This window comes from Budorcas taxicolor, chromosome 3, assembly GCF_023091745.1.
Source record: "Budorcas taxicolor isolate Tak-1 chromosome 3, Takin1.1, whole genome shotgun sequence".
NCBI lineage: Eukaryota > Metazoa > Chordata > Mammalia > Artiodactyla > Bovidae > Budorcas > Budorcas taxicolor.
The window spans coordinates 20,022,185-20,044,983 of NC_068912.1; the positions used below are offsets into that span (position 1 = coordinate 20,022,185).

The 22,799-nt window shown below is 48.1% G+C and overlaps 4 protein-coding genes across 10 annotated transcripts; 2 read left to right on the plus strand and 2 right to left on the minus strand.

Moving 5' to 3' along the window:
- Positions 1–305: 305 nt before the first annotated feature.
- On the plus strand, positions 306–4,854 carry TMOD4 (tropomodulin 4). 2 transcript variants are annotated; one of them, XM_052637055.1, is made up of 10 exons: positions 306–457; positions 1,405–1,576; positions 1,777–1,933; positions 2,245–2,361; positions 2,824–2,913; positions 3,097–3,227; positions 3,325–3,432; positions 3,815–3,958; positions 4,210–4,354; positions 4,734–4,854. In XM_052637055.1, the coding sequence occupies exons 1-10, from the start codon at positions 327–329 to the stop codon at positions 4,754–4,756; spliced, it is 1,218 nt and encodes a 405-aa protein (XP_052493015.1). In that variant the 5' UTR covers positions 306–326; the 3' UTR covers positions 4,757–4,854. The 2 variants fall into 2 exon arrangements, with proteins under 2 accessions (XP_052493015.1, XP_052493016.1); XM_052637056.1 differs by having other exon boundaries at positions 328–429.
- A 538-nt stretch (positions 4,855–5,392) lies between these two features.
- Positions 5,393–7,973, minus strand: SCNM1 (sodium channel modifier 1). Of its 5 annotated transcripts, none has more exons than XM_052637593.1 (7): positions 7,820–7,973; positions 7,487–7,557; positions 7,159–7,247; positions 6,965–7,062; positions 6,757–6,845; positions 6,164–6,358; positions 5,393–5,540 (listed from the first exon to the last, which is right to left on the minus strand). In XM_052637593.1, the coding sequence occupies exons 1-7, from the start codon at positions 7,868–7,870 to the stop codon at positions 5,441–5,443; spliced, it is 693 nt and encodes a 230-aa protein (XP_052493553.1). In that variant the 5' UTR covers positions 7,871–7,973; the 3' UTR covers positions 5,393–5,440. The 5 variants fall into 5 exon arrangements, with proteins under 5 accessions (XP_052493553.1, XP_052493551.1, XP_052493554.1 ...); XM_052637591.1 differs by having other exon boundaries at positions 7,769–7,973; XM_052637594.1 differs by having other exon boundaries at positions 7,487–7,594; positions 7,820–7,916.
- A 198-nt stretch (positions 7,974–8,171) lies between these two features.
- LYSMD1 (LysM domain containing 1) lies at positions 8,172–16,157 on the plus strand. Of its 2 annotated transcripts, XR_008199128.1 has the most exons (4): positions 8,172–8,951; positions 14,152–14,510; positions 14,917–15,121; positions 15,484–16,157. XR_008199128.1 is itself a non-coding variant. In XM_052637228.1 (3 exons), the coding sequence occupies exons 1-3, from the start codon at positions 8,772–8,774 to the stop codon at positions 15,053–15,055; spliced, it is 678 nt and encodes a 225-aa protein (XP_052493188.1). In that variant the 5' UTR covers positions 8,172–8,771; the 3' UTR covers positions 15,056–16,157. The 2 variants fall into 2 exon arrangements, 1 of the variants encoding a protein (XP_052493188.1); XM_052637228.1 differs by having other exon boundaries at positions 14,917–16,157.
- Positions 16,158–16,625: 468 nt separating this feature from the next.
- TNFAIP8L2 (TNF alpha induced protein 8 like 2) lies at positions 16,626–18,952 on the minus strand. Its single transcript, XM_052638135.1, has 2 exons — positions 18,920–18,952; positions 16,626–17,236 (listed from the first exon to the last, which is right to left on the minus strand). The coding sequence occupies exon 2, from the start codon at positions 17,229–17,231 to the stop codon at positions 16,677–16,679; it is 555 nt and encodes a 184-aa protein (XP_052494095.1). The 5' UTR covers positions 17,232–17,236; positions 18,920–18,952; the 3' UTR covers positions 16,626–16,676.
- Between the last annotated feature and the right edge of the window lie 3,847 nt (positions 18,953–22,799).

Genomic DNA, 22,799 nt, shown 5'->3' on the forward strand with positions numbered 1-22,799 from the left:
AAATCCTTATACTCACCTCTATATCTCCTTACAGTCACTGCTTTGAATATAGCAGGCACTAAATATTGGGTTGGCCAAAAATTTCGTTCAGCTTTTCTGTACGATATCATGGAAAAACCCAAACAGACTTTTAGGCCAATCCAGTAAGCATTAATAGGAACTGTGATTCATAGAAGTCCAGTGTCTGGGACTCAGGCTTGTAGGAAGGGGAGGAGGTGCCATGGCTGTTAGCGGCCACTAGAGGCTCTCAGGGCTGGGCAGGGTATGGGGGCTGTGTATATGTGATCTCCCACTACCCCCCACCTGGCCAGAGCTAAAATAATAAAATGCTGAGCTCACTGTTCCCCCACCCTCTCCCCCGGCACCGGCTCCTCTTGCTGCCCGGACGGTGTTCCAGCAGAACAGACAGACAGACCAACAGCAGGGGAGGTGAGAAGGGAGGTGGCCACCAGGACTGGTAGGTGGGGAAGGCAGGGGGCTTGTGGATCAGAGCCTGGTGGGAGATGGGAGGAGAAGAAGGGCTCCTGCTGGGAATGATGTGGTGTCTGTGTCTCTGTCACTCAGTGTTTCTGTCACTGTCTGTCCTTTCCCTTAACTGTAGTTTACGTTGTCAATGTACGTATCGCACATATTTTCTCAGTCTTTCATATTCAGCATGGAGTGTATGTGTGGCTTAAAAGATCATGCAAGTTTAATCCTCTCACTGTTTCTAGAGAAACTTTATCCCATTTAGAAGGCATTTCCCACCCATTAGACTGGCTTCCTGTCCAAACTCTGTACCTTCTCCTAAGGCTGTGCCACCCTCCCCCACCCTGGATGTCTCCCAGGCCCTCTGAGCTCTCACTTTCCCTCAGGATTTAGAATTTGAGCAAACATAATGAGATCTTGATCCCCCACAATAAAAGGAAATGAGGGTAGAGTAAGAGCACGGTCTTTCCCCCCAATCCTCCTTGGTTTCTTAAGCCAGTTTAGGAAAAGCTGGATTAGGGGGAAGAGAGGCAGAATTTCCCTGAAGCTCTCTGCCTGCCCCCCTTCCTTGCAATAGGAATTGGGCTTGGGGCCAGCCGTGATGGCAGGGCTCCTGGCAGCTGTGCTAGGGCAAGAGGCACCGACAGGCGAGGTTAAGGGGAGGGGTACTGCCAGGGTTTCTGATACAATGGGGAGAGGGATTCACCCTGCATACCTGGGATCCCCATCCAGAGTGGCTGGAAGCTGTGGAAGTGAGAAGGAGACTCCAGTTCTAACTAAACAACCCAACCTTCCCCCATTTTCCCATTCCCAGCTAGATCTCTGTCCTCCAAGGGAACCAGCTTATTTATTGCTCTGCCCCACTGGCTTGTCTGTTTCCCTGCTGTGTCCGTGTACATCTTGCCATTGTCTAACCACTTTCTCCCTATAATCCAGGCTCCGTGAGTGCCACACAGTGGCACAGTGGGAGGGGGTGGGGGCCATCATGTCATCGTATCTAAAGGAACTGGAAAAATACAGAGACATAGATGAAGATGAGATCCTAAAGACCTTGAGCCCTGAGGAGCTAGAACAGCTGGACTGCGAGCTACAGGAGATGGACCCCGAGGTAGGGGCTCCAGCACAGGGGATCGGGCAATCCCTAGGCGGTAGGAAGGGTGTGGGGCCCGGGACTGAGACCAGGGTCATCTACAGGGCTTAGAGTCCCAAGAAGCTCAGGGGAACAGTGTCTGGAGATGCTCTAAGGAGAACTGGAGGTGCCCCAGGCCAGAGCGGGGGCCCTGACTTGCTCTCCAAAACATCCCTAAGAACATGCTCCTGCCAGCTGGACTAAGACAACGTGACCAGACAAAGAAGAGCCCAACGGGGCCGCTGGACCGAGAGGCCCTCTTGCAGTACCTGGAACAGCAGGCACTAGAGGTCAAAGAGCGTGATGACTTGGTGCCCTTCACAGGCGAGAAGAAGGGTATGGGATCTCTAACATCCATGTCTCCTAGAACCCAATGGTGGTCTCTCACATGTCCCCATTCCAGCTTTCTTCTCACTTGCCCACTCCTAACTGCCAGGAAATCAGCTGCCTACACCTGCATGCCAACTTGCACTCCAGCTCTTAGAAGTGATCAAGGGGACCCAGGAGTCCTGAGCTTGTAGAGGACTCAGGTTTTACAGTGGCTCCTAGCAACCCAGCATTCTACCTCCTGGAGAAGGAAAGGAAGCTGGAGGCCAGGATCTTAGGAGAAATGACCTCAACCTGAACCATCCTCATCTCCCCATCAGGGAAACCCTACATCCAGCCCAAGAGAGAAATTCCAGTGGAGGAGCAGGTCACTCTGGAGCCTGAGCTGGAGGAGGCGCTGGCCCACGCCACAGATGCTGAGATGTGTGACATTGCAGGTGCGCAGCTGTGGGCAGTTGAGTTGGGAGGATCTGGGGCAGGGGTCGTGAACATGGCATGGGACTAGTGGGATGTGGATGTTTTGAGAAAGCCTTAGGTAGTGGTTTTTAATTTTTGTCTCTATATGTATTCACTCATTTTTAAATTTAATAAGTTAACATCTCAAGGGCGATTTTACAGGGATTATAAAGCAAAACTATTCTGGCTGCAAACAGGAGGGTTTAACAGACCCCCGCACCCTGTAGTGGCTCCTTAGGGACCTTCCCTTAGCCCTGTCTCAATGTTTTGAAAACCACTGCCTTACACAGCTTAATGGAAGGGACCCCTGGGACCAAAAGTGGAAACCTCTTTGGAAGAGGTCAGGCTTCAAAAATGCAACAGATTCAGAATGAGGTGGGTGGAGGGCCTGGAACAAGCCCGTTTTCCTCATTCCCTGTGCCCCCTCTGCCTACTCTCTCCAGCAATTCTGGGCATGTACACACTGATGAGCAACAAGCAGTACTATGACGCGATCTGCAGCGGAGAAATCTGCAACACCGAAGGCATCAGCAGTGAGTGTGTTTAGGAGCATGGTGCCCAGGGCTCCGGGCAGGTGTCCCGAAGTCTGAGCAAAGGTAGCAAAGGGTGAAACGAGGCAGTCAGGCAGAGGACATGATGCATAAGTGATAAGAGAATGAATGGGGAGGAGACTGTGGGGAACATGTCGGGGTTTCCTTCCTCCCCTCACCCACCAGGTGTGGTGCAGCCTGACAAGTACAAGCCAGTGCCAGATGAGCCCCCAAATCCCACCAACATCGAGGAGATACTGAAGAGTGTTCGAAGCAATGACAAGGAGGTAGAGGAGGTGAACCTCAACAATATCCAGGTGTGATATCTGACCCCATCCTCTAAGCAGTAACACCGGCCTAACTCTGCTGTCTTATGAGTCCCCTGGCCCACCCTCTCCTATTTCCCTTTGATAGGACATCCCGATAGCCATGCTAACTGAGCTGTGTGAGGCCATGAAGACAAATACTCATGTCCGGAGCTTCAGCCTGGTGGCCACAAGGAGTGGTGACCCCATTGCCAATGTAAGGCTAGCTGGCATCCCTCACCCTCTCCCTGGACATGCATCCCTGGCAGGGCTGTCAGAAAGGGTTGTGCTGGGGGTGCTATTCCCATCAACTCTCTTGGGAGAGACCTGCTGGAGACTCCTCCCCAGTCCTTTGACTCACAGCTGTGAAATCCTGATTGTCTTCCTAAAGCACCAAACCCTCTCAACCACCCCCAACTCCACTGCACACGTCACCCCACTGCTTTCCCTACTACCTACCCTCCCTCTGCCTCCCTGGAGCCCCACACCCAGCTCAAGGACTCTTCTCAAAGAGCTGTCTCCCTCTCGCTCCTGTTCTTTCTCTCCTCAGTCATCTGTGAAACTGTACCCTAACCCTAATCCAAGTCCCTACTACCCAGGCGGTGGCTGACATGTTGCGTGAGAATCGTAGCCTCCAGAGCCTGAACATCGAATCCAACTTCATTAGCAGCACAGGGCTTATGGCTGTGCTGAAGGCAGTTCGGGAGAACGCCACACTCACTGAGCTCCGAGTAGACAACCAGGTCAGCCTTCCCTTCCCCTAGTCTTTGCAGTCAGCTAACATTCACTGATCCTCTTCCCTGGGGCAGCCACAGGCAGGATCTCATCTGATCTTGTTTGGACTCTCCCTCTTCTTATGAGGGGAGCCAAGGCAGCACCTCTCATTACTCATTCCAGAGAACGAGCCTCTTTAACCTCCCAAAGGGTTGGTGGTCTGAGATGGTGAACAATCCAGGCGAGGGGTGCTGACGGCTTCCATCTCGCCCTCCCCCAGCGCCAGTGGCCTGGTGACGCGGTGGAGATGGAGATGGCCACCGTGCTCGAACAGTGTCCCTCCATTGTCCGCTTTGGCTACCACTTTACACAGCAGGGGCCACGCGCTCGGGCCGCCCAGGCCATGACCCGGAACAATGAACTGCGTGAGTACCTGCAGACATGGTGCGTGGGGGAGAAGGCAAGTAGCTGCAGAAGCTGGTGGATGCCCCTGAAAGCGCCTAGGGTGCTGCCAAAGTGCCATTCACAGAAGTTCAAATGCCGTAGGTGACCAGAAGGTAGACAGGAAAACTCCTCTGCCCAAGTACACCAGTATAGAGGCAAAAGGGAATTAGTCATAGCCGTTGGGACCCTGTGTTTTTATCTGCCGTTGTTTCTTATTTTAACATGGCGGGGAGGACCATGCTTGGTGACCTCAGACATTGCCTCTATGAGTCTGGCCAAGGAACTAGAAAGGAGAAAGAACACCTTTGCAGGAGGCGAGAGATGGGATAATGACTTGCGGTTACTCTTCTTCCTTTACAGGTCGCCAGCAAAAGAAGAGATAACACTACCTTTCCCTTTACCAACTAGGGCTTGGAGCCCTGAAAGCTTAAATCCTCATCTGTCCCTCCTTTCCTGTAAATAAAGGCCCTACTGTCCACTCTGCCTGCCTCCTTCCTTGGGCTTTGAAGTGGAAATCTTGGCGCTAACCCCCAAGGGTTACTGCCAATTCATCAGGGGATTATTTATACTCTGGGGATCAGCAGGCAGGGAGGTTCAGGTTACCAGGAGGAGGTGGGGGGAGCTCGCTCCGTTGGTGTTCCCCATAACCCTGCGAATGCCTTTAGTCTCTTCTACTTTCACAGGGTGGCTAGCCCTGGCTCTGTTTCCAGACATGTCCAACCCCTCCCCGCCGACCAGTGCCTACCCACAACCCTCATGTTATTGGAAGGAGGCAAAGACTCTGAGTGGAGGTGGAGAAGAAAGCTGAAAACATGAAGGGCAAAAACCTCCTTCTGACAGACTTATTAATAGGGCACCAGACTGCATGCAGCTGACGCTTGGCATGACTGTGGGAGAAGGTGGGGGAGGGGTCAGAAGTGTGGGGAGCTGTGTACCTTGCAGAGAAGAATTGGCTGGGCTGAGAATGAACAGATCTGAAATCCTGAAACAAGGAACCAGACTCAGGAAAAGCTGGGCTCCCAGCGCCGGCTGTAGTTTATTTGTGAAATGAATGGGGAACGAGGATGTCAGTCCAAGGGGAGATCAGGGGGTTCCTCCTCATCAGAGTCAAACTCAACATTTTCATCTTTTACCCATCGACCTCGTCCATCTGGGATCCATCCAGAGCTGGAAACACCAGAAAATAGAACTGGTCAGGAAAGGAAGTTTACTAAATTAAGAAAAGCGTGTGTGCGAGTGCTCTGTCATGTCCAACTCTGTGACCCCATGGACTGTAGCCTGCCAGGCTCCTCTGTCCATGGGATTTCCCAGGCAAGAATACTGGAATGGGTTGCCATTTCCTTCTCCAGGGGAATCTTCCCAACTCAGGTCGAACCTGCCTCTTGTGCACTATAGGATTCTTAACTGCTGAGCCTCCTGGGAAGCCCCAATAGTTCTTTCTATCTAACTGTAATTAATTTTCTGAACTATTTGAAAAAAAAGTTACATATGTAAGGAGTCTTTGTGCATGCATGCATGTGTGCTAAGTGGCTTCAAGAGGAACCGACTCTGTGACCCTATGGAATGTAGCCCGCCAGGATTCTCCAGGTAAGAATACTGGAGTGGGTTGCCATGCCCTCCTCCAGGGGATCTTCCTGACCCAGAAATCGAACCTGCATCTCCTGCATTGGCAGGTGACCACTGTGCCACCTGGGAAGCCCCGGGGGATAAGTAAAAACACTTGAGAAGCTCTGAAACAAGGAGGGTCAGAGATAAAACGGAAAAACTGAGGAAAAATTATGCATACTCACCTTCGAAGGGTGAGGTAATGATCCAGGGCCCGTCTTCTTGTGGGGCTCATAGGTGCGGGGGATGAGACAGTGGCTGACTCCTTGGTCTGTGAACCAGCCTCAGGCTCAGGTTCTCTACTGATCTTCCCACCTTGGGGTTCAGCCTCTGCAGGTGGCAAAGGGGGACGAGAGACAGAGGGACGAGGGGCTTCCGGTCTGGACAGAGAAGAATCGAAGTCTGTAAAAGCAGTAAAGGAAAGGGCCTAATCTCCTGTGACTCCCAACTCCTTATAGGAGTGCTTCCCAATTCTGTGTTCCTCAAGATATTAGTAAGTGTTCCGCATAGAAAGAATTCTGGAATCCAGTAAATTTAGGAAAGTCTAAATCTTTTAAGGGTTTTTTTTTTTTATCTTATGATTTTGTAGAACCCTTAAAATACACTAATTTTTAATCAAATAGGATTACAAAGCACTTTTTTAGTTACAAAAATCTTTTTCTGAAATACAAGTTACCCCCAGAACACTTAGTATGTCTCAGATTACAATTAGGAAAATAATCAGTTTAGAGCTATCTCTCTTGTCCCTCCCTACTTCTGGCTTTCCCATCCCACTAACCTGTACTTCCGGCGGCAGCAACTGTTATAGTGAGGAGCTCTGTGCAGAGCACTCTGAGTGATAAGTCGAGTCTGGGTTAAGAGAGGAGCCTGGCATGGAGACAGAAGACAGAGTCAGAGCCTTCAGAGCCAGAAATAAGCTAAAGTCCTTCAAGCCTAAGGTGTGCAGCACAGTCCTGCCTGGAACACAACTTCCCCTCTCTGATTACCTCTGCTGTGGTCTCTTCTCTCCTGAGTTCATTATGCTGTCTTGGATTCTGCTCTGTGCCCTTTCCTGCTGGCTTCTTGCCATAGAAAAGCTGCAGGCCTGAGGAGAAAGGGGAAGAGGATTAAAAGCAGAGCACCAAGGGTGGTCTGAAGAGATTTTAAGGGTTTACTCTATTGTGTCTTTTCCCAAACTTACTGGACAGATGCTTTTTGCCTGCACGGTGGGCAGTCAGCATGGCCAGAGTGTCCAGGACAGGTCGGTGGGGACAGATGGCACAAGCAAAGCTGGGGAGTAGGAAAGATAATTGGTCCCTGGGGAGTGGAGTCTTGGTCATAGGTCCCACCCCGTCCAAGCATTCATTTCCAAAGCCCAACTCCCAAGTCTCCCAGTCTCCATCACCCACATCCCTGTTACTCACTCCCAGCCAAAGAATCCTAGATACTCCCGCTCTCCTCCTTAACAACAAAAGTTCTTGAGTCTCTAACTTCAAAACCCTTAAACTTGATCCACTCCTCGCTCTCACCGTCCATCCCGTAGCATCAGCGCCTCATCCTCTGGGATGTAACTGGCAAGCAAATCCCCGACTCTTCGTTTCTGCAGGAGACAGGGGAAGAAGTCCGCACGGGATCAGCTGGATATGAGGGAAGGATAACAGGGAAATGATAGAGACGAGGACTCAAAGAGAATAAAGACCATGGGAGAACACACATGTGCGGCGAAAAAGGGGTCACCACCACCTCTAGTCTTTTGGTTCCCTCCACTCCGCCCCCCAGCTGTTGCCACAGCAACAAAACAGCTCCTTTACAGCTTTCAGAGGGCAGGTGAAGCTGCTTCGGAAGCACTCCTCTCCGCCTACTTTGAGCACATTGAGCTGACTCCAATCGTCTCCTTCCCTCTTGAAAGACATCAAGACTGTGAGCCCCAGAAATCAAAAACTCTATCCAGCCGCCTTCGCCACGCCTTTCAGGCCACCGTAGCAGGAGTGGGTCGTCTCCGTTCCTTCCGATCTCTTTCCGGCTGTCCCCCTGACTTCCGGGGATGTGCTTCCACGAATGCACTGCGCGATCCCGGAAGCCAGCTTCTAGCCGGCCGAGGGGGACTGTATTTCTTATGGTGCCCTGCGACCTCACCGGCGCGGGGCCTTTTGGGAAATGAAGTCTTTTTTCAAAGAGCTTGCCGCCGGGCTGGATCCAGGCCCTTTCGTCTTGGCAGATTCGAGGCGTTTGGAACGACAAGAACCTAGATGAGGAGGCCGAATTTGAGGGTGTGACTGATTTGGTTTGGAGAATACCTTTGAGGATCTCTGACGGAGAAAGAGTGCTACAGACTCTGGCTATTGTCACGCCCTTCGCCTGCAACCACAGCCCATATAGGGTGGGCCTGATCTGTTCCTGACCCTAGAGGGCTAACCCCGGGACCGGGCGGAGTCGGGGTATTGGGGAGCCTGGAGGTCGGGCTGCCAGACGTAGGGGCAAATTGAGCTGCGTGTTAAGGAGGCTGCTAGAGTTCAAAGGTCAGGGGTCAACGTCGCGAGTTGTTGTGGGGAGTCGAAAGTCGGAGGGGTGCTAAGGAAAGACTCAGGTAGGGACTGAATAGTCAGAGTACAGATTTGTGGGAAGGGGACTTAGAGGGAGGAGAAGCTACGGCTGACAAGTCGCGTATCGCCGGGGGAGGCGGGGAGACTTAAGAGAGAAGACTGAAAGAGAGGAATCCTCTAAGATACCCATTCTCGGACTGCGAGCCCGTCATTATCGGTCACTTGGCCGGGCCTCCCGGGGTTGTAACCTCAGTGTCCGCAGGGTGAGGAGATGGCTTCTCCCTCTAGACAGGCCCCCCTCGGGGGGTCAGGACTGCTTCAAGGGAGCCGGGCTCGTTCTTATGGAAGCCTGGTGCAGTCTGCCTGCTCCCCGGTGAGGGAAAGACGCCTGGAGCATCAGTTGGCGCCCGGAGACACCCTGGCTGGACTAGCACTCAAATACGGGGTGACGGTGAGTCTTCCAGGATTGGGACGTAGACACCCAATTAGAAGAGGTTTATTCCTCATGAGAATGTATGGCCCTCTAGGCAACTTCCCCTGAAATTTTCTTAATTGTGTTTATATTAACTAATTGTGATAAATTGACTGTGATAAAGGTTTGGTCACCTTTATCTTTTTGTTTTCCCATCTCAGTGTTGCACTGTCTGGTGGGAACAAATCCTGTCCCATTATCCCAACGGAGGGGAGCAGCATTTATTTTTTAGGCCAGTCACTGTACTAAAGACTTTACATCCATTAGCTCATTTGTTCCTCACATCCCTATCAAGCATATAATTATTGTGCCCTTTTTACAGATGAAGAAACTGAGACTTAGATTGGTTAACCAGTGTGACCAAGGTCAAATAACTAATAAGTGTTGACGTGAAAATTGAAACAGGTCTGTCTGATTCCAAAGCCTGTACTGTTAACTACACAGAAATATTTTAATTGAGAATGACTAAACATTCCGGAGAAGGCAATGGCAACCCACTCCAGTACTCTTGTTTGGAAAATCCCATGGACAGAGGAGCATGGTAGGCTACAGTCCATGGGGTCCCAAAGAGTCGGACAGGACTTCACTTTCACTTTCAAACATTCACAGCAAACAATGCAGAGCTAGTTTTTAGTCTGAGGTTCCTTAAGTGCTGTCTCCTCTTGTTCTCTTCTCCTCCTCAAGACTCTGCCCTCTTCTTTTCAAGAAGGTGGTCTCTGTGGTACAAAACAGGTACTCTCTATGCCAAGCATTTCAGTTCATGCATAGAGTATATTTAGTAGGAGTAAAAATACATTGCTTTAAAGTTGATAAGGGTCTTCCCCTATATCTTGTTGAATCAAGCAACATTTTTCTGCTTGATGTGTTCAAAGCATTGTGGTAACCATCTTGGGAGATAGAAACATAAATAAAGTGTGTGGCTGCTGCTCTCATGTAATTTACAGACTCACTCACTTCACTCACTCACTCAAGATGTGAGCGAAGAGAAACTAAAAAGCCTCTTGATGAAAGTGAAAGAGGAGAGTGAAAAAGTTGGCTTAAAGCTCAACAATCAGAAAACTAAGATCATGGCATCTCGTCCCATCACTTCATGGGAAATAGATGGGGAAACAGTGGAAACAGTGTCAGACTTTATTTTTGGGGGGGCTCCAAAATCACTGCAGATGGTGATTGCAGCCATGAAATTAAAAGATGCTTACTCCTTGGAAGGAAAGTTATGACCAACCTAGATAGCATATTCAAAAGCAGAGACATTACTTTGCCAACAAAGGTCCATCTAGTCAAGGCTATGGTTTTTCCAGTGGTCATGTATGGATGTGAGAGTTGGACTGTGAAGAGAGCTGAGGGCCAAAGAATTGATGCTTTTGAACTGTGGTGTTGGAGAAGACTCTTGAGAGTCCCTTGGACTGCAAGAAGATCCAACCAGTCCATTCTAAAGGAGAAGTCCTGGGTGTTCATTGGAAGGACTGATGTTGAGGCTGAAAGTCCAATACTTTGGCCACCTCACGCGAAGAGTTGACTTATTAGAAGAAACCTTGATGCTGGGAGGGGTTGGGGGCAGGAGGAGAAGGGGACGACAGAGGATGAGATGGCTGGATGGCATCACCGACTCGATGGACATGAGTTTGGGTGAACTCCGGGAGTTGGTGATGGACAGGGAGGCCTGGCGTGCTGCTATTCAAGGGGTCGCAAAGAGTCGGACACAACTGAGCGGCTGAACTGAACTGAGGAAGTGAGCAGGGACACAAATAATGATTGTAGGTGACAGAACGTGGTGAGTTTATAGAGGTGTTAACAAAGAGTGGAAAGTCAGGAAAGAAGATTGGTTTTTATTTGGAAGGGGACATTAGTGCAGACTTTAAGGGGACTATCACAATGGGCCTTCAAAGACTTGGGCACCCTTTCTCTATGCTCCTATCTATAGACCTGTGGAATCCAGTGGTCTACATCCTGTACGTCTTTGTCTTTCCAATAGCCTGCGCTCTAAGGGACAGAACTCTTTCTTTTCAATTTTATATCTCTAGAGCCTGACATAATCCCCAGCACATAGAAGCTTAATAAATGTTTTCTGAATGAATGAAAGTCTGGCTAAAATTTCCACACTGGAGATTGGGAGTATAGTAAAGTGGACATTTAAGTAGAGGGATGGCCTAAATAAAGGAAATGGATTTGAAAGTACTGAGCAGTCCTTTCATCCCAGCAGAAGCTCAGATGCTGTGCAATGAAGGAAACTGCTGTTAGTGATTCAACAATTATTGTTTGAAGTTTCCTTACTGCCCTGTATCTTCCTGAGTACAGAAAATCTCTGTAGTCTAGTAAAGAAAAGTTCTAGGTTCTGGTTTCATTCTGCTCCTTACTAGCTGAGTGACTGGATAGTCAATCACTTCGCTCTCTAGGGCCTCAGTTTCCTCACCATTTGTACAATAAGAATAAAAAATAAAAAACTTAGGTAAATAAATTACCTAATTTATTACCTACCTGTCATTTAAGGAACACTTAGTATATGCCAAGCTCTATTATCTCATATTATCTCCATGAAACTATGAGGTAAATGTGACCATTTCCATTTAAAGATAAGAAATATCACTATGTTGTACATCTGAAACTGTAATACTGTAAGTCACTTATACTTCAATAAAAACAAATTTTGAATAATAAGGAGACTGAAGCTTTGAGAGAGAACTTGCTATAAAGTATATACAACTAGTCCAGTTGTTAGGGCTAGGATTCAGACCCAGTTGTCTTGTTCTAACATCCTCATTTCATGGGACTTCCCTGGTGGTCCAGTGGTTAAGACTGTATGCTTCCACTGAGGAAGTGTGGGTTCGATCCCTGGTCCAGAACTAAGAGCCCACATGCTGTGTTGCATGGCCAAAAAAATAAAATCCTCACTTTGAACTGCTCTATTAAACTAACTAGATTCTAATGACCTTGTAGCTCTTGGCTTGAAGACAGAGGAACAATGTCCCCGTATATGGTACTTCTGGGAAGTAATAAAAGCAACAGAAAATTCACAAATTAATTCATATCATCTTGGAACTAGAAGGGGCATAGGATACTATCTAGGCAAAATAAAATGAATAGCATCAAAGTGCTTGGCAAAGTAAAAGTATAAAACTCCAAGCCGCTTTTAACTGTTTTTACTGTTCAGATCAATCCGATTTTATTTTTAAACTCATTATAGCATAAGATTTTATTAGTCAAGTTTATTTTAGTAGTCTTGGCCTAGAGTGGAAACAGCTTTGATATTGGACAGTTATAAGAATTATGATCTCCCAAACTGGTGCCTTTATGGGATGAATTTTTAGTAAAACTGGCTGCCTGGCCTTGGGTAATAAAATACTGATATACAGTGTCTATGGTTTCTATATTTTATTATCTAGTTTCTTTACTCATAAAGCATTAATGAGTCTCTGCTGTGTGCCAAGTTTGTGCGATGTTGAGGAGAATCTAAGGGATACAGAGACAGCAAGTCACCAGTCCTGCCCTTAAATGACTCACAGTTTGCACAGGACAGATATGCCTACAGTATAATAAGATAAGTATTAATATGGCAATATTTACAGTATGCATTGGGAGCCCTGAAGAAGGTAACACAAAGGGAATGATAGTTGATGAGAAGTTTACCAGGCCAGGAAGGGAGTAGTGGAGAAGCGTTCCAGGCAGATAAAGTCACAAAAGTGTGAAAGATCATGAAATGTTGGAATGAAAATAAAAAGTTCAGGATGGCAAAATGTGTAAGTGGCAGAAGGGAGGTGTGGCTGGACTTCCTATGAAGGCGAGATTGAGAATGCCCTTGAATGGTAATTTGGATTTTATATCTGACCCAGTGGGGAGCCATAGAAAGTTCATAAGCAAGGTAGTGGATTGATCGGGTTAAAATTTTTTTTTTTTTTAAGGTATATGTCAGCAGGGTAGAAGATAAGTTGAAATGGAGGGAGGAAGACCAGTTAAAAAACTTAACAATACCCAAATGAGACATACTGAGTCTAAGTCAATGACAATGTGAAGCTGAGACCAGAGATGAGATTTTTGCAGCATTTTTGTTGACCTCTTGGGTATAGATGGTGAAAGGAAAGTATGAGTTAAGGATGACAGTGATATTTCTACCTTGGGAGGCAGGTAGATATAGATGGTGATGCCAGCCACTGTGTTTAATTATGAATAAATAGGCACTAAATACTTGATCAGTGAAATTATTAATATTATAATAAGAAAAGTATTCCTGGGGACTTCCCTGGAGGCCCAGTGGTTAAGGGGGCCTTAACCACTACAGGGGGCATGGGTTCCAGCCTTGGTCGGGGAACTAAGAGCCCACATGTCTCGCAACATGGCCAAAATAAATAAATAAGAAAAGCATTCCTGGGAGGAGTAAAAAGGCCCAGAATTCTAGCTCTATCAGTAGCTTGCTAGGCAAGTCACTTAACCTCTCGGAGCCTCAGTTCCTTCATCTCTCTGGTAGTTTTCAAAGTATCATATATGAGGACATTGCTCCACTGCCTTTGAGCCAAGAGCTAGAAAGGTCATTAGAATCTAGTTAGTTTCAGAGTGAGTTCCTTCACCTTTACAGTAGTTTCAAAATCTAGGGGTCCCTAAGGCTCTTTCGGGGTCCACAAGGTCAAAACTATTGCCATAGTAATAACAGCAAGACTTCATGCGTCTTTTTTATTTCTGTGAGTGCACACTGTGCTTTTCAGAAGCCATGTGGCCTGTGATACTGCAGCAGATGCTTGTAGAGGCAGACACGGGAAGCCTGTTGTCTTCAGTTAAGTCGGACATGAAAGTGATTTACAGAAATGTAAAACAGTGCCTCTGTTCTTGCTGCATGTTCTCTATTTTTGTTTTAGAAAATATTTTTCATTAAAATATTTCTGTTAACATTTAACAGTGTTTTAATTTTTTTAAGTTTTAATTTATAATACCTTAAATATGATAGATGTGATTAACATAAGTAAAAACTTTTTTTCCTCAATATTTTTTTAAAATGTAAGGGGGCCGTAAAACCAAAAAGTGTGAAAAACTACTGATCAATAAAATAGGGATATCAGCCCTCTGTAATTTTGGTTGTTATAGGGCCAGAGAAGACTCTGAACAATCACTTTAAAAGGCATGAGATGCTGTACAAATATAAGGTGGATCATTATTACTGTCATTAATTGTGGTGACTTTTTTTTAAAAGATGGAACAGATTAAGCGTGCAAACCGCCTTTATACTAATGACTCCATCTTCCTGAAGAAAACCCTCTACATCCCCATCCTGACAGAGCCCAGAGATCTGTTCAATGGTTTGGATTCTGAGGAAGAGAAGGATGGAGAAGAAGCAGTACAGCCAAGTAAGGATGAAGTTCGACCACACTCAGCCGAGAGGAAGAAACGAGAAAGAGGTTTAGGACATCCCAATGGTGAAGTCCTTCCCACACCTGGCCAGGAGCCCCCGATGCATGACCTTTCTGCCTCCGATTTCCTTAAGAAGCTCGATTCACAGATCAGCCTGTCAAAGAAGGCTGCTGCCCAGAAGCTAAAAAAGGGGGAAAGTGGGTGAGTCTTGAATGGGTCCTTTTAAGTCCCTCCGTAAATTTCTCTGTTCCCCCAACCTTACCTGATCAGACACAAAGTAAGCGCGGTGTCAGCAGAAGCAAGGTGAAGCCTTTCCCTCAGGTGGCCCCAAGACAATTCGCAGAGCCCATGGCTATTGGAATGGATGGAGGCACTGGAAAATGATTCTGTGTTCCCAGTGGAAGGAAATATTTGGCTGTTCTTACTGCTCTGATGATCCATGAAGGAACGTTAGGGTTAGGATTTACCCAGAGGGTGTTGGACTCCATCGTAAAGCAACCAGCTCACGTATATTAGAGGAAGACAGCTTGCCACTTACTTCTTCACTCAGCCCATCTCAGTCTTTTCCCTTGACCTGTTGCTTTCTCCCCCTTTTCCTCGCCTGCAGGATACCTGGGGAGGATTCAAGTCTTCACCTGAGCTCTCCTCGGATGCAGCAACGAGCAGTCCTAGGTCCCGTGCCACTGACCCAGACCTCTCGGACCCGGACACTTCGGGACCAGGAAGATGAAATCTTCAAACTCTGAGGTCCCCAGAACTGATTGAGACAAGCCAGATGCTGAGGAGCATCTTGAGGGAGAGAGGAGCCTGAGGTGAGGCTCAAGAACACGGCTTCCCAGCCTCCCTCCCTGTACTCCTGCCGTCTCCCCAGCCTCCTTGTCCATCAAGAGTTCCTTGGCTTGGAGCAGTTCTATTGGCAAGAGTAGGGGATGGGAAATAGACCCCTTCTCTGTTCTTGGGCTGAGTCTAGAGTTGGTCTTTAGACTCAAAAAGTCTTTTTACATCCCTGCTGCCCTTCCCGTCCCTTCCATGATTCCTTGGCCTTAGAGCCAAGGAAGGCAGGGACTCCCCTAGCCCCTAACTTCCTCCCCATCTCCAACTCTGTTACCTAATTTATTTGGTGCTATATTGAAGTAATATTTATTTGCTGTATCTTATTGTTTCCCACTCTTAGCTGAAAACTGGGATTTCTGTAGCCCTGTGATGTGGGGAGCCCAGGAGCAGTGAGCCAGTGATTTCCAGTCCACCTCCCCCACCTTCTTAGCCAGCCATGGTATTGAGAATGGGCCATCAGTGGTCTAGCCCTGCTGCGGGGAGTGACAGACTGTGCCGGGCCTTGCCCCCAATCTCAAATGAAAGAATTTGGGCTTAGTCTTGGCTAATCAGGTCCCTGTAACTTTTTCACAACTCTTGCTCTGAGAAAATAAAAAAAGCAATGTAGGGTCTGAAACCCTCCGTGCCACCAGTTCACCCCTCTGATCTGCTCCTTTCTTCAGCCTGTGTGAGACTAAGGGATGGAAGAAGAATTGAGTTTGAAGAGGAAGACAGTTGTGGGACTCTTTTTGCCATGGGAGCCTCTTTGTTATAGCCTCTCCCTACCAGAGCCTATTGATCTATGCCTTGCTCCTCACTACATATTTATTTGCAATTTGTAGCACTGATGTGTGGTTCAGTTTTTTTGATTTTCTTAAACAGAAGTAGACAATGAAACCCCAGTGATATTGGAAATATGCCTCAGTCTCCTGTATGGAAATGGTGAGAGGTGAGATGAGTGGTGTTTATATACCTCTTTCCTCTGTGATGGTATAAGATATAAGAAGCTGGAGAGATTAAACATTGAGCCCTGTGCATGTTTTAATAATTTTATTTCCTCTGTGAGACTCTCCCCTGCCCTAGCCCCTTCTTCCTGCCCTCTGGAGCAGAGCCTCTGGGATCCCTCCAGACTCTGCTGAGACCTGAAGGTCTAGAATGTCTCCCAGGGTCCCCTTCCCCCCAGCTGTCTTTAGTGTCCCCGGAAGAGTTAGCTGGTCTATGCCCTCTTACCCTGGTTCTGAGGTGAGGGGGCTTCCCTGTTTGAAAGGCCCTTTGTGGGGGAAAACAGAGGTCCAAGTTTCACTTCGTCTTTTTCAGGCAGCTTTGTTTCCGGTCTTGGGGCTGGAGTGGGAAGAGAGGCCTCAACCCTCAGCATTGCTGCTTCTCCACCAGTAGTTTGGGGGTGGGGTAGTCTCAGAGTCACACTCACTCTTGGGAAAGACTGAGCCTGAGATTGAAAAGCATTAGTGCAGAGGCGCAGGGTTAGAAGCCTGGTGTGTGTAGTTGTCTCAGTCAGCCGTTCTGCCAAGAAGGAGCGCGCTGGGGCTGGGACTCTCAGAGCTTGCCCTCGTCCAGCAGCTTCCTGAGCCCGCCGCAGATCTTGCCCAGGTGCTGGGTGTAATCAGGCCCGTAGAGGGCCGTGAGCAGGCCGGCGTCAGAGAAGTGATCGAACACGTGGCGGATGCGGCCGTGGGACTTGGGCGTGAGGTGGCGCTCCACCAGCTCCAGCAACACGTCCCGGCACTCGGTCAGCAGGCTGGCCAGCACGGCGGCCTCGAAGGTGAAGTCCACCTCCCCGAAACTGAGTGCTGTCATGGCGCCCTGCCGCAGCTTCTGGCGAAAGCGGGTTGCCAGGGCCAGCTCGCTGGGGTTGAAGCAGCCACTGCGGTGCAGCACAGCCACCTTGACCGCCACCTTGATCAAGTCCTTGATAACCCGCTGGGCCTGGGGCCTGCTGCGTGTGTATTCTTTGGACACACGGTAGAGCTCATCTAGCACCTCGCTGCTCGTCTCATCCGCGAAGAGATGAGCCACAGACCGCCCTGCCATCTTACTCAGTAGCTTCTTCTCTGCCTGTAGCACCAGACTCTTGGAACTGAAGGACTCCATGGTTCCTAGGGAAGGGTCGGGGAGCGGGGGTCGGGGTGGGAGGTCATGTGATCAGTCACTAGAAGAGAGGCCACAGGCTTCCTTAGCAGGAGAGAAGTAGCTTTTCCCCTTTCTGTCTCTGGTTTCCGTCCCATCATCATCTCTTTCATCTTGTCGTCTCTTTGCCCCTGCGCCCCCTCAGCCCTCTACACTTGGTTCCCATTTTTCCCTTTAGGACTGCAGGACATCATGATCTCTAAAACAGGCCAGCAGAGCAGTGGGAGCTTTAGCTGGAGGGATGAGGGCACACCCCAGGCTAGGGCACCACAGCTAAGACCTCAAGGGAAGTGGGCCGTTGCTCCTACAGTGGAGAAGATGAAGCTTACCTGGCAGATAGCTCTCACAGCTGCCCTTTTTGGACACTGACTGGGTACTGTACATCTGTACCCAGATATACACCTACACTGTGAAATGTAGGTATTACCATCTTTGTTTTGCAGCTGAGCAAACTTAAGCTTACATTAAATAATTTACCCAAGGTCAAACACAACTGTTTTTCTGTCTGCAGAAGCCCACGTCAGCTAGTGTGCTGCACTGCCTTTAGAGATGTGGGAAATATAGGGGTCCCTGGAGTCCTGATTAAAAAAGATTATTATTATTCACATTTATTGAGAACCTACTATATGGCAATTGCTTCATGTGAATTATCTCCATCTTCCAACCCTTTGTAAGGTAGGTATCCCCAATTTGCAATGAGGAAAATGAAACTAAGAACAATTAAGCAATTTGGCTAAAGTCACTGGCAAATGATAAAAATGGGCCTTGAACCACACAATCTGAAGAAGCCTCCTCCCGTGGCATGCTCTCAATGAGGTTGGAGCGCACTGAGGAAGCATGAGGAACAAGCGCCTCAAGACGGCCCCAGAGGTCTCAGGTCCTCTGCCGAGGCTGCACTCAGGACCCGCTGGCGGCACATGAGTGCCTGGTCCCGGAGTGCTCTCCCCATGGTCTTGCCTATGGTGGTTCTGCTTGTTTTGCTTCTTACTTCCCCCTCCCCTGTTCCTCTGCAGGATGTGGCTCTGACCGCAGTGAGGAGCAGCCTCGCCCTGTCCCCCAACCAAAATGGGAGTCTGAAGAAGCAGGGCAGGTATCACTGGGGTAGGGGGTTCTCCCCCAGCCAAATCAGTCCAGTGGAAACCTAAAACCTTGCTCTGCCCCCAGCTTTGCTGGGGCTTTCTGGACCACACTCGACAGCCGGAAGAGGAGATTGCTCCATGTGAGCCTTCCTTCCTCCTTGGCCTTCCTGTTACCCAGCTCTCCACTGCCCCCGTTGCCATCTCGCGTTTGGTCCACTGTCCTCTCCCTGCCTCCGTGTTTCGGTCTCCTGTTTTCACCTGACTGAGAGCTGCCCTGTGATCCTCTGGCCAGACTCTCTCACCGGCCCTTACCTCTAGATCCATGTCTCCTAAGATCTTGCATCTCTCAGTGGTCTCACATGCCCTTATCCACCGCCATCCCTCAGCCCTGTGCCCACCCATCCAAAACCATGTCTTTCTGAGGCTGCTTTACTCCAGGAAAAACTGCGCTGGACCTCCCCACTGAGACTCAAGAATTCTATCAAATGAGAGCCACAGTATGGAAAGCTCAGGTTGACAGAGCTGGGACTCTTCTGCCACCATCTCCCCCTCTGGCATTGCCCAGTCCCTCACCTGCTGCGCCCTGGGTGCCAGTCTCGCCTTGGATGTTCCGGGAGAGCTGACAGAATGGAGAAGCTCCTAAGTGAGAGGCCCTTTGGCCTGGCCCCGCCCCCAAGCCCCGCCTACCTACTCAGTGCTCAACCTCCGGTTCATCACACTGTCACCAAGAAAGTCCATGGCCCCAACAGCCTCCTGTAAATAAGACAAAGGTCAAAAGGAATAGCATTCTGTAGGAAACAGTCTTGATTCCTTGAGGTGAGGAGGAGGAATTGCACATCCCCTGTTCCCAAATTATCTGCCTCTTTCTACTCTTGCTGCCCAGTTCCTTGAGATCTTGTTCTCCGTATATTTCTGTGGTACTGGGGGAAATGTGATGTATAAATTGCTGACGTGGGGGTCAGTGCAGAAAGTTCTGGAGAGTGTGCTGAACTTAGACTGGAGACACCAGAAGCAAGTTGGAGATCAGCAGGTCTGAGTGTGCCCCTAGAGTCAAGGATGGCTGGTGCTGTGGGGCAGCATTGCCAGGAGCGCAGGCGTCCAGTACCTGGCAGGGTAAGGGAATGCATACATGCTCAATCTCTCAGTCATGTCCGACCGTTCGTAGCTCCTCAGGCTCCTCTGTCCATGGGATTTCCCAGGCAAGAATCCTGGAGCGGGTTGCCGTTTAATTTTCCAGGGGTAAGTGTGTCCCCACCGCTAATACTTACACTCCCCTGGTGGCTCAGTTGGTAAAGAATCTGCCTACAATGCAGGAGACCTGGTTTCCCATCCCTGGGTCGAGGAGATCCCCTGGAGAAGGGAATGGCAACCCACTCCAGTACTCTTGCCTGGAGAATCCCATGGGCAGAGGAGTCTGGCAGGCTACAGTCCATGGGGTAACAGAGAGTCGGACACGACTGAGCAACTAACACTTCTCTTCACCCCAAATACTTGAGAGGAAGAAGCTGGGTCAGGCTGCAGAACTAGATATAACCAGCAGGTGTCAGCACATCATTGTACCACTAGAGGCAACGAACTTATCGACTATGCTTCATAGCTGCTAACAGGATGCAAAAAATGAAGGTAAGTCACAGTCCGTAAATGAGGTAAATTTATTTACCATCAAGAACCTTACAGCCTGAAGGAAAAAAAAAAAGGAATCTTAACACCCTAGTCAGGGAGATAAATGTAAGCACATATAACTGTAATACAAGCCAAATGATGTCATTAGCTTTCATAGAAATTTAAGGAATTAAGGAACTGTGAGAGCAAAGACTTTATTTTGGGGGGCTCCAAAATCACTGCAGATGGTGACTGCAGCCATGAAATTAAAAGACGCTTACTCCTTGGAAGAAAAGTTATGACAAACCTAGATAGCATATTCAAAAGCAGGGACATTACTTTGCCGACTAAGGTCCGTATAGTCTAGGCTATGGTTTTTCCTGTGGTCATGTATGAATGTGAGAGTTGGACTGTGAAGAAGGCTGAGTGCCGAAGAATTGATGCTTTTGAACTGTGGTGTTGGAGAAGACTCTTGAGAGTCCCTTGGACTGCAAGGAGGTCCAACCAGTCCATTCTGAAGGAGATCAACCCTGGGGTTTCTTTGGAGGGAATGATGCTGAAGCTGAAACTCCAGTACTTTGGCCACCTCATGTGAAGAGTTGACTCATTGGAAAAGACTTTGATGCTGGGAGGGATGGGGGGCAGGAGGAGAAGGGGACGACCGAGGATGAGATGGCTGGATGGCATCACGGACTCGATGGACATGAGTCTGAGTGAACTCCAGGAGATGGTGATGAACAGGGAGGCCTGGCGTGCTGCAACTCATGGGGTCGCAAAGAGTCAGACACGACTGAGCGACTGAACTGAACTGAACTGAGAGCAAAGAAAAATTTAGATTTTTTTTTTTCTCATAGGAGTGCCGAAGAGGTAGACTTGGAAGGATGGATTTCACTACCTAGCAGGCAGAGTGTGGCAGAAGTGCTTCCCAGACGATGGAGTTACGCAGAAGCCACAGAGCAGAGATTCAAGGCATATTCAGGAAATGGTGATTTATTCTGATGACCAGAGCATAGGTTGTTTGAAAAAGAAGTGAAGAAGGAAAAAGACCAGATCACAGAAGGGTTTAAAGGAGCTGCTCAAGACTTCAGACTTGTGCTGTATAGACAGTAGGGAGACATTAAAGGTTTTTGATCAGGGGAAGGAAATTTATCAGCCCAGTGGGACTGAGTTAGGGGCTTCAGCAAAGTTTTAGCTGAGGAAAGGAGACACTTAAAAGGATGTTATCACCGGTATAATTTTCTTAAGCGCACGATGAGAACCTATGAGAAGACCTGAGATCCGGCTTTAGAAGATGTTGACTGTATTTGCATCTTCTTGTATTTTCACTCCTCTTATTTTCTGATTAGGTTTTATATATATATATATATATATTTTTTTTAAAGGACTTTTTAAGAAAAGTAAAAGTTCTGGCAGAAAAAGAAGAATGGGAAAGATGTCTGGTTGTGAAATGTTGAAGTTTAGAAGTGGAGGCGATCAGCATACCAGTGACTCCAAAACCATTGATTCTCTCCTTGGAGACAATGACTGGGCCTTGGCTCCTTTCTCACTCCTGCCTCTCTCAGCCCAGGTTTCAGAGCTGAGGGTCCTTGATTGAATTTGGATTGGAAATGTTAACAACACCTTAAATGAATGTGATGGTACAGGGATGAAGAGAAATGGAAAGGTAGGTTAAAGGGATGGGAAGCTGGATTGAGAGAAGGACTATTTTTGGCTTGGAGTTTGAGGACGTTTGTAGGTTGAGAGGAAGGAGCAGTGGAGAGGGAGGCTTAGAAAATGCAAAGGAGAGGCAGTGTTTATGCAGCAAGGCACAGGGGCAGGTGGAAAAGAAAGGACTGGGAGTTAAGGGAAGGGAGAGGAGAGAACAGGAGCTGGCATTAGTTGGGTGCAGTCTGCTAGATGTTATATAAATATCTCACTTCATCCTCTGATACCTCTATGAACTAAATGTCACTATATTCCTTTTACCAATGAAAAAGACTGAGACTTGAAGAGGTTAGATAACCTGTTCCCAAATTAGAGAACTAATAAATGGCAGGCTGAGGGCTTGTGTGATTCCCAAGCCTATGCTTTTCTGACAGCTACCCCACCAGGTTAGGAGGTAATGACTTCAACCTCATAATGAATGTGGCAGCATTCTATTCCTGTGTGCTCTATTAATTCATTAATCACACACTTGGGGGCCAATAGTAGGTAGGTGGCACTGTCAAAATCACAGGAAAAAGTAGAAGTCCTTTTATAAAAGAAATATATAATATAATTGGAAAATAAAAGGAATGAAAATACAAGAAGATGCAAATATAGTAGTACCTTCTGAAGCCAGAGTTTTACTGATTTCTTACCTGTTTACCTCTCCGTGTAGTCTGGTCTGTGTTGTAATCCTCCCAGCTCCTGCAAAACACATCATGGCTGGCTTCTCTCTCCTCTCCTTCTCCCTCTTCCTACGCTCTCCCACTTTTTGTCTCTCTACCTGGAACTTTCCCCATGTATACCTCTTCCCTGCCTGGTTAATTCCTAGCCCTCCTTCAGGTCTCAGCTGGAAAGGCTTCTGAAGCCAAAGGTTTGTGAAGCCACCGTGACTCCCTAAACTACTTGCGACTCCTCTGTTCCTAGTCCTATAAAACTGCATACCTTCCTTATCATGACAATCACTCTTCATTGTAGTCTGTGATTTTATTAACGGCCTCCCTAACTAGGTTGTAAACTCCATGAGGCGTAGGGGTTATTGCTTTAGTGTCTGGCACTATTTGCTGAAATAAGAAATTCAAAACACATCCAATAACCAGGAGATAAGGGGAAAATGGTAGCAACATAACAGTCACATGCAATAATGCTAATTTGTTTCATTACTGCA

What these genes read in the sequence shown, in the direction of transcription:
- TMOD4 (XM_052637055.1), top strand. Translation starts at nt 327, where the DNA reads ATGCTGAGCTCACTGTTCCCCCACCCTCTCCCCCGGCACCGGCTCCTC. An exon ending in GGAGGTGGCCACCAGGACTG is followed by an intron (nt 458 to 1,404) that starts GTAGGTGGGGAA and finishes CCTATAATCCAG; the next exon opens with GCTCCGTGAGTGCCACACAG. An exon ending in TGAACCTCAACAATATCCAG is followed by an intron (nt 3,228 to 3,324) that starts GTGTGATATCTG and finishes TCCCTTTGATAG; the next exon opens with GACATCCCGATAGCCATGCT.
- SCNM1 (XM_052637591.1), bottom strand. Translation starts at nt 7,870, where the DNA reads ATGTCTTTCAAGAGGGAAGGAGACGATTGGAGTCAGCTCAATGTGCTC. An exon ending in CTGATGCTACGGGATGGACG is followed by an intron (nt 7,248 to 7,486) that starts GTGAGAGCGAGG and finishes CCTACTCCCCAG; the next exon opens with CTTTGCTTGTGCCATCTGTC. An exon ending in GAGAAGAGACCACAGCAGAG is followed by an intron (nt 6,846 to 6,964) that starts GTAATCAGAGAG and finishes TCTCCATGCCAG; the next exon opens with GCTCCTCTCTTAACCCAGAC.
- LYSMD1 (XM_052637228.1), top strand. Translation starts at nt 8,772, where the DNA reads ATGGCTTCTCCCTCTAGACAGGCCCCCCTCGGGGGGTCAGGACTGCTT. An exon ending in CACTCAAATACGGGGTGACG is followed by an intron (nt 8,952 to 14,151) that starts GTGAGTCTTCCA and finishes TTTTTTTAAAAG; the next exon opens with ATGGAACAGATTAAGCGTGC. An exon ending in CTAAAAAAGGGGGAAAGTGG is followed by an intron (nt 14,511 to 14,916) that starts GTGAGTCTTGAA and finishes CCTCGCCTGCAG; the next exon opens with GATACCTGGGGAGGATTCAA.
- TNFAIP8L2 (XM_052638135.1), bottom strand. Translation starts at nt 17,231, where the DNA reads ATGGAGTCCTTCAGTTCCAAGAGTCTGGTGCTACAGGCAGAGAAGAAG.